This window comes from Melospiza georgiana, chromosome 10 (genome assembly GCF_028018845.1).
Source record: "Melospiza georgiana isolate bMelGeo1 chromosome 10, bMelGeo1.pri, whole genome shotgun sequence".
NCBI lineage: Eukaryota > Metazoa > Chordata > Aves > Passeriformes > Passerellidae > Melospiza > Melospiza georgiana.
In genome coordinates this window covers 20671060-20685424 of record NC_080439.1, presented here as the reverse complement: position 1 = coordinate 20685424, position 14365 = coordinate 20671060, and the positions used below count along the sequence as shown (strand labels likewise).

The window sequence follows — 14365 nt, the reverse complement described above, 5'->3', positions numbered from 1 at the left end:
GGCTGTGTGAGTGGTGGCTGGAGTTCAGCAGAGGCCTGGCTGGGGGCACTGCTCCATTACCTCTGGTTCAGGGAGTGCATTGTGAGCGCTGTGGAGGAGGAGGAGGGCTGTGCCTTCCCGCTTCACTGCGCCTCTGGAACGGTGAGCCTGCTCCCAGCACTGCCTGCAGGGCCACTGGGCTGCCCTACAACCTTCCTGCAGCCACAGCAAAGGCAGGCAGCAAGAGAGGTGCTGAGCAAAGCTCAGTGCAGAGCCACCTGGGCAGGATGTGGCCCTGAGATACAGGACACGAGGCCTCCGTGTCTCCCAGTGCTGCACTGGTGACGTGGCTGTTCCATGGCCCCTGTCCCTGTCTGAGCAGTGTCCAGGCTGTGCTACCAGGAAGGAATGCTCCTCAGGGATGGTGACAGCCTCCTTGTGTCCACAAGCCTGTTTGCCTGACCTTGGTGGGAACAGGCCCAGCTTGACCCTCATCACTCAGGGGGAGATTTGCTGATGTCTTTAACTCCTCTAAAGACCTTTGTTCTTGCCTTTTGCGTTAAACCCAGCTGTGCTTGTGTGATTTATGATGTCCCAGACTTTGACATCCAGGGCCTGGGAGACTCACCCTGCTGAGTGCAAGTCTTCTCCCAGGCCCCTGGCCTGTCCATGTCAAGGAACAAGGGAGTTGCTGTTGGGGTGAGCTGGACCCCCAGCTTCTCTGGGATGTGAGTGATCAGAGGAAGTGTCCATCAGGACCCGGTCGTGGGGCTGGTGGAGCAATCACTGTGCCCTTGAGGCCACACTCACACAATTCCTGGAGAAGCTGGGCTGTTTTTTGCCTACGTGCTTGACATCCTTGGCTGTTGCTGGTGCTGCCCTCGGCGCTCCCAACTGCTCCTTGCAGCATCCCCAGTGGGAGCTCAGCCCCTCCAGGGCCCTGGCAGCCTGCCTTCCCCTGCAGGATGCTTCTGGAGGCTCTGCCCTCTCTTCAGGGTGGGCTGGATGTGCTGGGAATCTGGGAGCACAGTCACGCCCCTCCTGCTCATCCTCGGAATTCAGTGGCTGTGCCTGTCCCTTTTCTCCCAGGAATTTGGCCCTCCAGGTATTTTTTTTTTTGGTGGAAATGAGGTGTGGGGGCTGCAGTGATTCCTGTCCCTCAACATGCAGCTGGTCTGAGCCCTGTCCCCATTCACACCCCAAACCTGTTTGCTGCAGGGCAGTGCTGCAGACAGATTTTCCACATGACCTGCTGTCACCCTGCCCTGCCTCCGCCGGGAATATCGAGCGGTGAATGCAGATGATTCCAGATCTGGAAAATGCCAGCAGCTGTGCTGAGCTATTCCCTTCAAACCACCCTCAGAGACTCTGAGAGGCTGCTGGTGAGGCAGGTGTGAGGGCCATGGCTGAGGGAGGGAGGGAGGGAAGGAGTGGGCTGGGGCTCCCCCAAAGTGGAGTGGCACATGGGAGAGTGGAAGAGCCCCTTTCCCACCCAGGAAATGGAGCTCCAGGAGAAGCCAGGTCTCTGCCTGGGGTCTCCAAAGCAGGTAGTTGATTTACAAGAGCAGCAATGTTGCCTCCATCAGCAAGGTCTGCTAGTTATGGGTCCAGGGAGGAGATAAAAGTTACCATCTTCCTCCAGAGCCTAAAATGTGTTTAGTCAGGGGAAAAGCACTGAAATAATGGAATGGTTTTGGGTGGGAAGAGACCTGGAATCCCATCTCATTCTACTCCCTGCCATGGGCAGGGACCCCTTCCGCTATCCCAGGCTGCTCCAAGCCCTGTCCAACCTGGCCTTGGACACTCCCAGGGATCCAGGGGCAGCCACAGCTGCTCTGGGCACCCTGTGCCAGGGCCCCACACCCTCACAGGGAGAAATTCCTTCCCCTTATCCCATCTAACCCTGCAGCAGTGGGAGGCCATTCCCCTTTGGTGCATCACTCCATGGCCCTTGTCCAAAGTCCTTCTCCAGCTTCCTTGTTGGCTCCTTCAGGTACTGACAGTGAGCTCACCCCTCAGCTTCTCCAGGTGAACAATCCCAGCTGTGCCAGCCTTTCCTCCCAGCAGAGCTGCCCCATCCCTCTGCTCACCCTGGTGCCTCCTCTGGGCTCTCTCCAGCAGCTCCAGCTCCTTCCTGTGCTGGGCCCCAGGGCTGGGGCAGCTCTGCAGGTGGGGTCTCACCTCAGCAGGGCAGAGGGGCACAATCCCAACCCCTTTCCTGCTGCCCACCCTGGGATCAGCCCAGCACAGGGGGGTCCTGGATGGGGCATGGCCAGCCCTCACCACCTGCAGCCCCAAGGCCTTCTCCAGGCCTGCTCCCTCTGCTCATCCCCAGCCTGGATTGATCCCAGGGTTGCCCTGACCCAGGGGCAGCACCAGCACTTGGTGCTGTCAAACCTCAGGAGATTCCCATGGGTCCCTTCTGGAGCTTCTCCAGGGCCCTCTGGATGGCCCTGTCCTTCGGGAGTGTCACTGCACCCTCAGCCTGGTGTCACTGCAAACCTGCTGAGGGTGCCCCACCCCTCTGTGCCAGTGATGGAGACCCCAAATGTCGCTGGTCCCAATACAGAGCCTGGGGCACCACTGGTCACTGATGGCCACTCTGAGCCACTGCCCCTCTGGATGTGACCCTCCAGCCAATCCCTGATCCATCTGACAGCCCATCCATGGAACCCAGCTGTCTGCAATGCAGAGAGAAGGATGTTGGGTGGGATTGTGTCCAGGCTGTACAGAAACCAGGATAAATGTCATCCATAACCTTTCCCTTGCCCACTGAGGGAGTGACTCCATCTGAGAAAGGCAGGGGGCAAGTCAGGGGCAACTTTCACTTGGGGACAGCTCCATGGGGAGGACAAAATGCTTGACCCCAAAGGCTGTGATGCATGCTGATGCTGTCCCACAGGCTGGAGCCGTCAGCCAGCAGCCCCAGGAGGGAAGTGGCCTGGGAAAGGGGCTCCCTGTGACCGTCTGGCACAGCCTGAGCATGCCGAGCTCGGCCAGAAGTGTGAGAAACTGCCTCACAAACAAGCCCAGCACCACCCTAAAGCACTTGGGTGGTTCCTTGGAGGTGGGAACCCAGTGATTTTTCTCTGGAATCGCAAAGCACTTGCGGAAGGATGCTGACCTTGCACCCACCATGACTTGGACAGGGAGGAACAGCCGCCTGTGGTCCCACTCTCCCAGGCTTTGAGGATGCACAAAACCAGGGAATGTCTTGGCCCAATGTAGCAGGCACAGGGCCTGCTAGGGCCCCGTGGAAGGCAGAGGCCTGAAGATAAGAAATGCTAAGTCATGGCAAGCGCGTTTTCCACCTTTCTGACCCCAGCTTATCTCTCTGTAACCCCATAGGTCACTTCTCCTCAACCCCTGCTATTGGACAATTTTGGATGCCCCTATATCCTATGTAATGAGCTGTTTTAGCCCATTCTGGTTAGAAGAGCTGTCGCTGGAACCTTTTGCAGAACATCCAATAAAGACATCACTGTAGAATGCCAGAATAGCCTTCTCCTCTCTTGCCCTGACTCTGCTGGCCTGCCTGCAGTACCTTGCAAGCTAGGAGCTAGAATCACAAAGGGCTGATTGATAATCACTAAAAGAGCTGATAACCCTTAAGCTTGCTAAGACTGCCAGTGGCTACGAGCTGCTTGGGATTTCAGGAGTCTGTCCCCATAAAAGCCTGAGCTATCCGGCCTTGCAGCCTGCCTGGGGGCAAACCAGCCCAACATTAACCCGGCTTGAGAAACCCATCAGGCTTTGGTGTTCCCCCCTCCCCAGCCCTGTCCTGCCACCCGTCGCCCCCACAATGACCACTCCAGGAGGCAGGTTTGGCTCCAGCAGGTTTTATCTCTAGAGGAGAGGAGCAGCACCGTGGGTGGTGCAGGATCCAGGGTGAGGTGACGGACACGGCGCCCACAGCCACGCGGTGACGGTCGCAGCCAAGCGTCATGCAAGGGGACAGGGGCTCGCCAGGACCCCCGTGCTCAGCCCTCGAGACCCCCATGGGGGATGGGAGCTCCACAGGGACACCCAGAAGCTCCAAGGAACTGCTCCAACCCACTCTGATGGCTCTGCATCCTCCTCGCTCCCCTCCCGCACGTGGGGCAGGCGACTACAAGCAGCAGCAGTTGGCTCAGGCGGTCAAGCCGCTAAACAAGGACTCAAAATACCCCAAGATTAAATAATAATAAACTATTAAGGGAAGATTAAGGGCCTGGGCTGCACGGCTGGCTCAAGCAACTCTTCTGCATCCGCACAGGGACCAGAACCTGCAGCAGTGATTGTGCTGTTCTGGGACACAGCACCAGGCTCTGCCTGCTGTAAGGGGTCGATGGCAAAGCTACAGGGCTACTGAGAACAGAGGGGACCAGTGCTCCCCCAGCAGCATGTGGGCACAGAGAGGACACGGGGGGGCTGTGGGCCAGGCTGGTGGGACTAGAAGCCCTTCTCGATGCTGAGGGTGCGCCGGGTGACGTGCTCCATCTGGCCTGAGATGTACTCGGTGAGGCTGATCTGGTAGTTGGCGAGCATCTTCAGCATCAGCCGTAGGTTCAGCCACCACTGCTCCTGGGGCAGCCTGTGCCTGTGCAGGGGACACAGCTCTGGAGCAGACACCCCAGGAAGGTTCCCCCAGGAGCTGGTGAACCGCTGGGGCATGGGGACTTACTCAAAATCCGTGACTTTCTTGAGCTCTGTCACAGGGCTGAAGGCCACCACCTTCTTCCGCAGCCCAATCACACAGGCAGTGTCTCCAGAGTTGGCAAACACACGTCCTGGGAAAAGGACACTGCTGACCTTGGCCACCTCACTGGGGACCAAGCCTGGAAGCCTGGAGCAGCAGCCACCAGCCTTCCCTACCCCCTGTGGGATCCCCAGCCCTCGGCTCACCCTTGCTGTAGACTTGCTGCAGCTTCTCTGACATCCACAGCACCGCCTTCACTCCCAGCTTGGTCCCGTAGTTCCGGTCAAAGGGGGTCGGGGCTCCCCCCTGGAGACAAAGAAATGGGGATGTCAGGCCTTGCCCAGCTCTCAGGGCCAGCAGGGCCCTTGCCACCCTGTCCCCTGTACCTCTGTACCTGCTGCAGGTGGCCCAGGACATTGATCCTGCAGTCGAAGATGCCTTTGCCCTCGGAGGAGTAAAGGTTGTAGAGGAACTCGGTGGTGTAGTGCTCGTGGCACTTCTCATTGCTGGGGAGCAGAGGAAGGGTTTGGGGGGCTGCTCCTTCCCCTGGCATGACCAGGGGATCTCCTTTGTTTCCCATAACACCTTTCTTGTGGTGTTTTGTTCTCCCTGAGGCCCAGAACCCCAGTTTGTGTCTCCAGGACGACCCTGGGGCTGGAGAGGCACCCAGTGTCTCCAGGGCCAAGTGCCAAACCTCACCGTGCCTAGGACCCCTCTCTGGCCATGGGAAGGGCTCAGCTCCAGCCTTGCTCCCTGCCGTGGGGCTGGGGTTTGCAGTGACTGTTCCCAAGTGCCCCCAACTCACCGCAGCACCAGCCCTCTCTGGATATCCGTCTTCATTTTGTCAGTCAAGTGCTCCACGTTGGCCTGCAGGACGAACACCAAGATGCCAGCAGCCATCCCACAGCCCTCCTGTCCTGACATCAACCCAGCACGGCCATGTCCTCCAGCTCCTGCCCTGCTCTGGAGCCCTCCCTTCTCCAACTTTCCTTCTCATTTTAGCCAGAGAGCCTCTCCTGCCCGCCCACCTTCAAGTCGTGGATAGTGAAGGGATCCTCGTAGACGTAGGCGGCGTCGGCGCCCACGGCGATGCCGGTGACCGTGGACAGGTACCCGCAGTAGCCCCCCATGGTCTCCACGATGAACACGCGGCGCTTGGTGCCCGAGGCCGACTGCTTGATGCGGTCACAGCTCTGCGCCCAGACAGGGGGAGGTCACACCAGGGAAAGCCACCTTGCATGGGACATTGGCCGCTCCGGGCCGTGATGGAAGGCGGTGGAGCACAGCGAGCTGTCCCTGTTGGTGTCCCTCACCTCCATGGCAGCGTTGACGGCCGTGTCAGAGCCCAGGCTGAAGTCGGTGCCGGGCACGTTGTTGCTGATGGTGGCGGGGATGACGCACATGACGATGCAGAGCTCCTCGTACTGCCCGCGTGCCTCCACCAGCTGTAGCACCCCCTCGTATGCCTGCAAGCAGACAAAGGATTGGGAAATGCTGGCCCTCCCTGCAGCCAGGTCTGCATCCCAGAAAGATTCCTCTGGGATGCCCACAGCCACCATGGCCCCCACTGATTCACCTCAAAGCCCCCAATGACCAGCAGCCCCTGGATGTTGAATTTGCGCACGTTCTCCACGATCTTCTCCATGCAGGTCTTGGGCAGCGTCCTGTGGTGGGGGAGGGGGGCAGACAGTGGGGTGAGGATGGTGGGGACACCCTTCCCCTATGTCCCCGTCCCCAGGGCTGCACTCACCGCTTGGTGCCCAGCATGGAGCCACCACGGCCCAGCCATCCTGCCACGTCATGCCAGCCCACCTCGCGGACCTGTGGGCATCACCAACAAGTCAGGGGAGGGGAGAATCCCCCCATCCCCAAGCCCAATGCCATCCTCCAGGACATCCCAGGTGCTCCTTACCTGCCCCTTGGCCAGGCCCTCGAAGCCGTCATTGACCACGTAGATGGTGTGTCCCTGGCAGATGCCGATGCGCACGGCCGAGCGCACCGCAGCGTTCATGCCCGCGGCCGGCGCTCCCACGTTCAGAATGGCCATGCTAAAGGGGCTCTGCAGGGACAGGGATGGCAACAGCACATCCCCACACATCCCCAGAGCAGGGATAGTGTACCCTCCTGCTCCCCGTCACCCCTCACCTTCTCCTGAGCCGGCTTCTGGTGCGCCAGCAGCTTGTAGATGTTCCAGTTGTTCTCAAAGCTCCTGCAAGGACACGGTGATGTGTCTGCAAGGCACGTCTGGGAGAAGGGGAAGTCTCCCCACTGCCCCTGGGTGTGACTGGGGACACCCTTCTGGCTGCAGGAGCCAACAGCTTCTCCAGAAGGAGAAGCCTCTATCCAAGAGGGATGTCTCCCCTGGTCCTGGTCCCTCCTCCTCACCTTCCACGGAGCTGGATGGCCTCGTCGAACCTCTTCTCATCCATGGCCTTCTGCACATCCTTTGTCTTGAGGAGGGAGAAAGATGCAACACCATAACACCCACGTTCACAGGGAGGGGAGTGAGACCCCCAGCCAGCTTCCCTGGTACTCACCACCTGGACACACTCCATGAGTGGCAGCCGCACCGACTGGTTCCCGGAGTGGCTGACCACACAGGCTGGGGTGTCTGGCGTGGCCTCCAGCAGCGCCATCACCGCCTCCATCCCCATCTTGCTGCTCTGCAAAGGGACATGGGCACCCCTGTGACACTGGGGCCCACCAGTGCCAGCTGGGTGGGATGCTCAGGGATACTCCCACAGGTTTGGAAACCACGTGGCTGCTGATTCACTGCTGGAAAGCTGATGGGTTTATTTAAAATCCATGAAATTTGGAGTAAATGAGGAGAAACGGGTGCAGGGCCGAGCCCATGTGAGCCTCACCCCTTTCCACTGGGCAGAGGGATGGCAGGAGCAGGGTTCCCCCTCTCTGTGTCCTCCCCTGCACCTACCAGCACGCGGTCGAAGGCGGACGGGGTCCCTCCGCGCTGCACGTGGCCGAGGACGGTGACCCGCGTGTCGAAGCCCAGGCGCTGCACCACCAGCTGTGGGGAAGAGGGGACACCACGTTGGGGACCCGCCGGTGTCCGTGGGTGCCAGGGTGGTGCCGGGGCTGTCCCTTACGTCCTTCACGTAGTTGGAGGAGATGGGTTTGCCGCTGCGGTCGATGGCGCCCTCGGCGATGATGATGATGTTGAGCCGCGAGCCCCGGCTGCGTGTCTGCCACGAGGGGAGGACAAACGGCCACCCCCTGAGCGATGTGTGAGCGCCTTGCCCTCCCCTTGCCACCCTCTGTGCTGCCCTGGGGGTGCTCAGGTCACGGGCAGCCGAGCCCCCAAGCCAGCGCTGCCCCTGGCACGCGAGGGCTGGATTTGCGCTCGGCTGAGTGCCCCGGCTCACAGGGACAATGGCAGCAGCTCCCGAAGCTTCGCGGGGGCCGGGCACGGCTGCAGGGCTCAGCCTGGGCCTCTGCAGGGACTCCCCAGGGGGAACAGGGCATGGATGGGATGGCAGGAACCCCCCTCACCTCCCCGAGCCTCTCGCACATGAGGTCCTCCCAGCCGTCCTCTGGAGGGGATTCAGGGATGAAGAGCCAGTCAGCGCCCGAGGCCAGGCCGGACACCAGCGCCAGGTACCTGGGGGCACATGGAGGTGGGCAGCACTGGCCCCAAAATGTGGCATCCCACCCCACCAATGGCTTCCCCACCCACAGGGACTTACCCGCAGTGGCGACCCATCACCTCCAGCACAAACGTCCGCTGGTGGCTGCAAGGACACAGGTGAGAAGAGAAGGTGAGTGGGTGGGTGGGTGTGATGGTTGGGGCGCTGCAGCCCCCAGCCCCCCGTCCCCCTCACCTCTGCGCTGTGGTGGTGATGGCATCCACGACCTCCATGATGCGGTGCAGCGCCGAGTCGGTGCCGATGGTCATGTCGGTGCCGCAGAAGTCGTTGTCGATGGAGCCCACCAGCCCCACGATGTTCAGGTGGCAGTTCTTCCTCGCCACCTCCTCGCTGATCTGCCCTGGAAGGGAGTCACGGCCACCACACCGGTTATTTCAGGGCACCATCACGGGGCCGGAGCCCAGGCCTCCTTGGGGTCACGGCACTGGGGTGACCCTCTGGACCTCACCACCCCAAAGAGGGGCTCACCCACCGTCTCGCACCAGCTCCTCGAGCAGCCCGGCCCACTCGGAGCGGAAGATGTCGGCCCCGGTGAGGCTGCCGTCGCCGCCGATGACGCACAGGTTGGTGATGCCGTGCTCCACCAGGTTGCGGGCGGCGCGGAGCCGGCCCGCCCGCGTGGTGAAGGCCTTGCAGCGGGCACTGCCGATCACCGTCCCGCCCTGGGGACAGAAGGGGACACGGGGCTCGTCACACACCTGTGGGGGGCTGGGAGCTGGAGTCCCGCGGCCCCATGGTGGCCCTCACCAGCTGGATGATGTTGGAGACGCTGAGCCAGTTGGCTTGCTTGATGTTGTCACCCCCCTCCACCAGCCCCTCGTAGCCCTGTGGAGAAGCAGAGGGTGGAGGTGAAAGGTACCCCAGCAGAAGGGGGGGAGATCCCCCCAGCCATGATGGGGAGCAGGGGGGAACCCCAACCTCGTAGATGAGGAAGACCTTGGCTCCCACGTATATCCCCATGCGGGTGACAGCGCGGACAGCGGCGTTCATGCCTGGAAAAGGGATATGTGAGTGGAGCATTCCCATGGAATCCTGCAGATATAGGATCCTACAGGTGACCCTGAGGTGTCCCTTCAAGCGGGGGGAACCCCATGGGGCCCCGCATCTCACAGGGAATGCGATCCCATAGGTGACCCTGAGGTGTCCCCTTGAGTGGGCGGGGAGCCACGTGGGCTGGGAGCGGGGAAACTCAGCGCAGAGCCGGGGACGAGAAACAGCCCGGGAGCGAGAGAGTCGCTTATCCCGGGGGGAAACGGGATGGGGACAGGGACGGGCACACCCCCTCCGTGGGGCTCCCCCCGTGGGGCCCCTGCCCTCCCACGGCCCGAGGGCGCCGGGGACGGGGCCGCGGGGCGGGCACACGGCAGGGGGGTCCCCATCCATCCATCGGCCCGTCCGGGAGCAGCGCGGGCCGCGGGCTCCGGCCCCGGGCGGTCGCGGTCACGGGCACGGACACGCGGGGACCCCGCGGGCCCGGGCCGAGCCCCCCGCCCCGCCGGGCGCACCTTGCGCGTCACCGCCGCTGGTGAGGACGGCGATGGCCATGCCGGCCCCCGCCATCCGCAGCCGCTCCAGCTCCGCCGCCGCCGCCATCGCTGCGCTCCCGGTGCCGGCGCCGCCGCCGAGGACACGCCCCGGGACACGCACGGACCGGCGACACGCCCCGCGACACGCCCCGAGCCAGGGGACACGCCCCGGGACACGCCCCGGCCGCCGCCGCGGAGCGACAGACGGCGGGACACGTCGCTCCGTGTCGCGACGTGGTGCGCTGTTATATCGTGCCGGGCAGTGGGGACATGCCCCGCCGTCCCGCACCGCGCCATCCTGCCGGAGATCCGTCATTGAATCCTGAAGGATTTGGCTGATGGAGCTGCCCAGCTGGTCTCCAGGATGTTTGGAAGGTCCTGCATGCCCGGTCAGGCCCCAGGTGCTTGGAATAAAACGGAGAGGTTTTCCTTGTCCCCATCATGAAGAAGGGTGGAAAGGAGGAGCCTGGGGCGCGGAGCTGCCGGCCGCCAGCCTCCCCTCTGTGCTCGGGAAGATGGAGCTGTCCCCAAGTGAAAGTTGCCCCTGACTCGCCCCCTGCCTTTCTCAGATGGAGTCACTCCCTCAGTGGGCAAGGGAAAGGTTATGGATGACATTTATCCTGGTTTCTGTACAGCCTGGACACAATCCCACCCAACATCCTTCTCTCTGCATTGCAGACAGCTGGGTTCCATGGATGGGCTGTCAGATGGATCAGGGATTGGCTGGAGGGTCACATCCAGAGGGGCAGTGGCTCACAGTGGCCATCAGTGACCAGTGGTGCCCCAGGCTCTGTACTGGGACCAGCGACATTTGGGGTCTCCATCACTGGCACAGAGGGGTCGGGCACCCTCAGCAGGTTTGCAGTGACACCAGGCTGAGGGTGCAGTGACACTCCCGAAGGACAGGGCCATCCAGAGGGCCCTGGAGAAGCTCCAGAAGGGACCCATGGGAATCTCCTGAGGTTTGACAGCACCAAGTGCTGGTGCTGCCCCTGGGTCAGGGCAACCCCTGGGATCAATCCAGGCTGGGGATGAGCAGAGGGAGCAGGCCTGGAGAAGGCCTTGGGGCTGCAGGTGGTGAGGGCTGGCCATGCCCCATCCAGGACCCCCCTGTGCTGGGCTGATCCCAGGGTGGGCAGCAGGAAAGGGGTTGGGATTGTGCCCCTCTGCCCTGCTGAGGTGAGACCCCACCTGCAGAGCTGCCCCAGCCCTGGGGCCCAGCACAGGAAGGAGCTGGAGCTGCTGGAGAGAGCCCAGAGGAGGCACCAGGGTGAGCAGAGGGATGGAGCAGCTCTGCTGGGAGGAAAGGCTGGCACAGCTGGGAGTGTTCAGCCTGGAGAAGCTGAGGGGTGACCTCACTGTGGCCCTCCAGTACCTGAAGGAGCCAACAAGAAACATGGAGAGAGAATATTCCCAAGGGCCCTGACAGGGGGAATGGCTTCAAACTGCCAGAAGATAGGTTCAGATGGGATACTGGGAAGAAATTCTTGGCTGTGAGTGTGGGGAGGCCCTGGCACAGGGTGCTCAGAGCAGCTGTGACTGCCCCTGAATCCCTGGGAGTGTCCAAGGCCAGGTTGGACAGGGCTTGGAGCAAACCTGGGTGTCCCTGACTATGGCACGGGATGGAATGAGCTGGGCTTTCAGATCTCTGCCCACCCAGAGCACTCCATGCCTGTATTCCATGCCATGGCATTGATGCTATTATGTTCCATGCCAGGCTGTGCCATGCTCTGCCGATGAGACAAGCTGGACCTTTTAGCACAAATTTCCCATTTTAAAATTTTTAATTTATACTTATTTTAGATGTAATTAAAAAACAAACCTATGGAGATTTGGCACTGCCATTGATTTCTCATCCCCACTGCCCATCTCAGCTTCCCAGTGTCACCCCTTTCCAGGGAGAGGGGTCCTGTTGCTGGATGCCCTCTCCTCAGGGGATGGGATCCTATAGGTGACACCCTGAGGTGTCCCTTCGAGCAGGGGGACCCCCATGCGACCCTAAACCCTTCAGGGAATGGGATGCAGGTGGGTGCAGTGAGGTGCTGGGAGGCTGCTCCCTCCAATGGTCCCCATCACCCTGTTCCCCCTGCTCCCCCACATCCCCCAGGGGAGTGGGACAGCGCCCTGCCCATGGGGAAACTGAGTCAGGTGCTGGCAGCTCGCCCAATTCCATCTATGCCAGAAGGGGCTGTGGCCTCATCCTGCATCCTCAGGCACCGCGGGGCCCGGCACATCCGGCAGGGAAGGGGTGGCTCGGCTTAAGGAAATGGGAGAGACCTGGCCGGAGTCCCGCTCTCCTCCCCCCGCAGCCCCACCTCCCTCCCCGGCCCGCTTAACATCCCCCGGGCCAGCAGCGGGGACAGCAGAGCGATCCGAGCCCGCAGCGGGGCAGGGGCTGAGCTGCGAGCCGGGACAGCAGCAGGGACACCAGCGTGTCTCCAGCGCCGTGGCAGGGCTGAGCTCCGAACCGGGACATCAGCAGGGACATCAGCGTGTCCCCAGCGCCGTGCCAGGGCTGAGCTCCGAACCGGGACAGCAGCGTGTCCCCAGCACGGTGCCAGGGCTGAACTGCGAGCCAGGACAGCAGCAGGGCCACCAGCGTGTCCCCAGCGTGTCCCCAGCGCGGTTCCCGTCCCCACGATGCTGCGGCTGCTGCTGCTCGCCGGGATCCTGGGCTGCGGGGCTGAGCAGGCAGGTAAGGCTGGTTGGGGACAGCGTGGGGACACACGGGGCTCAGGGAGGGTGACGGGACGGTGGCTGATGTCCCGCGTCTCCCGCAGCTCCGCTGGCCTTCACCATGCTGCAGCTGACCCGCGTCTACAAGGGCAATTCCATGTTCCGGGGGAACGCCAGCCTGAATGGGCAGCTCAGCCATGTCCTGGAAGGGAATAATGTCACCCAGGTGATCCCGCTGGAGTCCCCGGACGCCTGGGCCCGGCGGCAGGACGAGGTGATCGCCTACCTGGGGAACTTCAGGCAGCTGGTGATGCTCTTCAACAAGGAGAGACCCACCGATTGTGAGTGGTGCCCGGGGGACGGGGGTGGGTGCCCCGGGGAATGGGAGCCTCTTCCGTGCTACCAGGGACAGATGGGCGAAGGGATGGGGACACAGCCATGTGCAAAACCTCCCTGTGGGCAAAGGGAGCCCTTCTGCCGAGCCGGGAATTTCTTACCCGGAGCGCACCCTGTGAACGGGATGATGCCCAACCTGTTGCTGCTCGTCAGGAAAAGGGCTGGGGGCTGCAGCCTGTGGGGTGGTGAGGTGTAGGAACCCTATCTGCTCCCGGCCTGTGCTCTGTCTGCATCCCACCTGTATCCCACTGACACCCTGCCTGCATCCCACCTGCATCCCGCAGCCTGTGGGAGCTGTGGGACGCTGCTGCCGATGGTTTTGTGCTCCTGCTCGCTCTGCCCCACAAGCCCTGTCACCTCTGCTGCTCCTGCCCGAGGTGTCCTTTCCTTTCCTTTCCTTTCCTTTCCTTTCCTTTCCTTTCCTTTCCTTTCCTTTCCTTTCCTTTCCTTTCCTTTCCTTTCCTTTCCTTTCCTTTCCTTTCCTTTCCTTTCCTTTCCTTTCCTTTCCTTTCCTTTCCTTTCCTTTCCTTTCCTTTCCTTTCCTTTCCTTTCCTTTCCTTTCCTTTCCTTTCCTTTCCTTTCCTTTCCTTTCCTTTCCTTTCCTTTCTTTTCTTTTCCTTTGTTACCCCCAAACCGGTTTTGCCCCAGCCCCGCACTCCTGTACCCTTGGGGAGCCCGGTGTCACCGCAGAGTCTCAGGCATGACCTGTCCCTGTCCCGGTGTCCCTGTCCCGGTGTCTTGCTCCATCCACAAGAGCCACGAGCAGCTCTGTGCCCAGAGCCTCCCTCTCTGCAGAATCTGTGCTGTGTGGGGATAAGGGAGGGGAAATAATCCCGGTCACTGCCGTGCTCAAACCGAGGGGAAGCAAAGCTGTGGCTGGTGCTGAGGCTGGGTGAACTCCGTGCCCAGTTTGCCGCTGGTGCTCCGGGCGGGAGCGTGGTGACCCTGTCCCCTCCCTCTGTCCCCGCAGTCACCCATCACCTGTGCTGCCACCTCGGCTGCCGCCTCTACCCCAATGGCACGGCCCAGAGCTTCTACGAGGTGACCCTCAACAGGACGGCGTTCCTGAGCTTCCACGTCCCCAGTGCCACCTGGGAGCGGCGCTGGCCCGGAGAGCTCCCGGTGGCCGCCTTTGCACAGGCACAGCTGATGAAATACCCCATAACCACGCAAGACCTGCAGTATTTCCTCAACACCACCTGTGTCAGCCTCCTGCAGGCTCAGAGCGCCAGGACAGGTCCGTGCTGGGCCGGGGATGGGGATGGGGACGTGGTGGCGCGGCCTGGTTGTCACCTCTGTCCCTCTCGCCTCTTGCAGGAAGAGTCAGCGGCCGATCGCGCACCCCGCTGGTGCTGGGGCTGGTGCTGGGCAGCCTTGGCCTGCTGGGCATGGCCCTGGGCATCTTCCTGTGCACGGGAGGGAGCTGCTAGTGTGGGCAGATGCCCCAC

General features: G+C 61.9%; 2 protein-coding genes across 2 annotated transcripts; one reads left to right on the top strand and one right to left on the bottom strand.

Annotated features, from left to right (window-relative positions):
* Nucleotides 1–3802: 3802 nt before the first annotated feature.
* Nucleotides 3803–9944, bottom strand: PFKL (phosphofructokinase, liver type). Its single transcript, XM_058030918.1, has 22 exons — nucleotides 9825–9944; nucleotides 9238–9311; nucleotides 9067–9144; nucleotides 8792–8981; nucleotides 8494–8659; nucleotides 8359–8403; nucleotides 8165–8273; nucleotides 7762–7857; nucleotides 7590–7682; nucleotides 7195–7320; nucleotides 7043–7107; nucleotides 6803–6866; nucleotides 6570–6716; nucleotides 6408–6478; nucleotides 6234–6321; nucleotides 5971–6123; nucleotides 5686–5850; nucleotides 5463–5524; nucleotides 5052–5163; nucleotides 4864–4963; nucleotides 4643–4748; nucleotides 3803–4558 (listed from the first exon to the last, which is right to left on the bottom strand). Exons 1-22 carry the CDS (start codon nucleotides 9910–9912, stop codon nucleotides 4411–4413), a joined length of 2346 nt encoding a protein of 781 aa, XP_057886901.1. The 5' UTR covers nucleotides 9913–9944; the 3' UTR covers nucleotides 3803–4410.
* A 2338-nt stretch (nucleotides 9945–12282) lies between these two features.
* PROCR (protein C receptor) lies at nucleotides 12283–14347 on the top strand. The gene is made up of 4 exons (XM_058031453.1): nucleotides 12283–12540; nucleotides 12626–12862; nucleotides 13888–14154; nucleotides 14235–14347. Exons 1-4 carry the CDS (start codon nucleotides 12486–12488, stop codon nucleotides 14345–14347), a joined length of 672 nt encoding a protein of 223 aa, XP_057887436.1. The 5' UTR covers nucleotides 12283–12485.
* The last annotated feature ends 18 nt before the right edge of the window (nucleotides 14348–14365 follow it).

What these genes read in the sequence shown, in the direction of transcription:
- PFKL (XM_058030918.1), bottom strand. Translation starts at nt 9,912, where the DNA reads ATGGCGGCGGCGGCGGAGCTGGAGCGGCTGCGGATGGCGGGGGCCGGC. An exon ending in CAGCGGCGGTGACGCGCAAG is followed by an intron (nt 9,312 to 9,824) that starts GTGCGCCCGGCG and finishes TCCCTTTTCCAG; the next exon opens with GCATGAACGCCGCTGTCCGC. An exon ending in ATCACCACCACAGCGCAGAG is followed by an intron (nt 8,404 to 8,493) that starts GTGAGGGGGACG and finishes GTGTCCTTGCAG; the next exon opens with CCACCAGCGGACGTTTGTGC.
- PROCR (XM_058031453.1), top strand. Translation starts at nt 12,486, where the DNA reads ATGCTGCGGCTGCTGCTGCTCGCCGGGATCCTGGGCTGCGGGGCTGAG. An exon ending in CAAGGAGAGACCCACCGATT is followed by an intron (nt 12,863 to 13,887) that starts GTGAGTGGTGCC and finishes CTGTCCCCGCAG; the next exon opens with TCACCCATCACCTGTGCTGC. An exon ending in GGCTCAGAGCGCCAGGACAG is followed by an intron (nt 14,155 to 14,234) that starts GTCCGTGCTGGG and finishes CGCCTCTTGCAG; the next exon opens with GAAGAGTCAGCGGCCGATCG.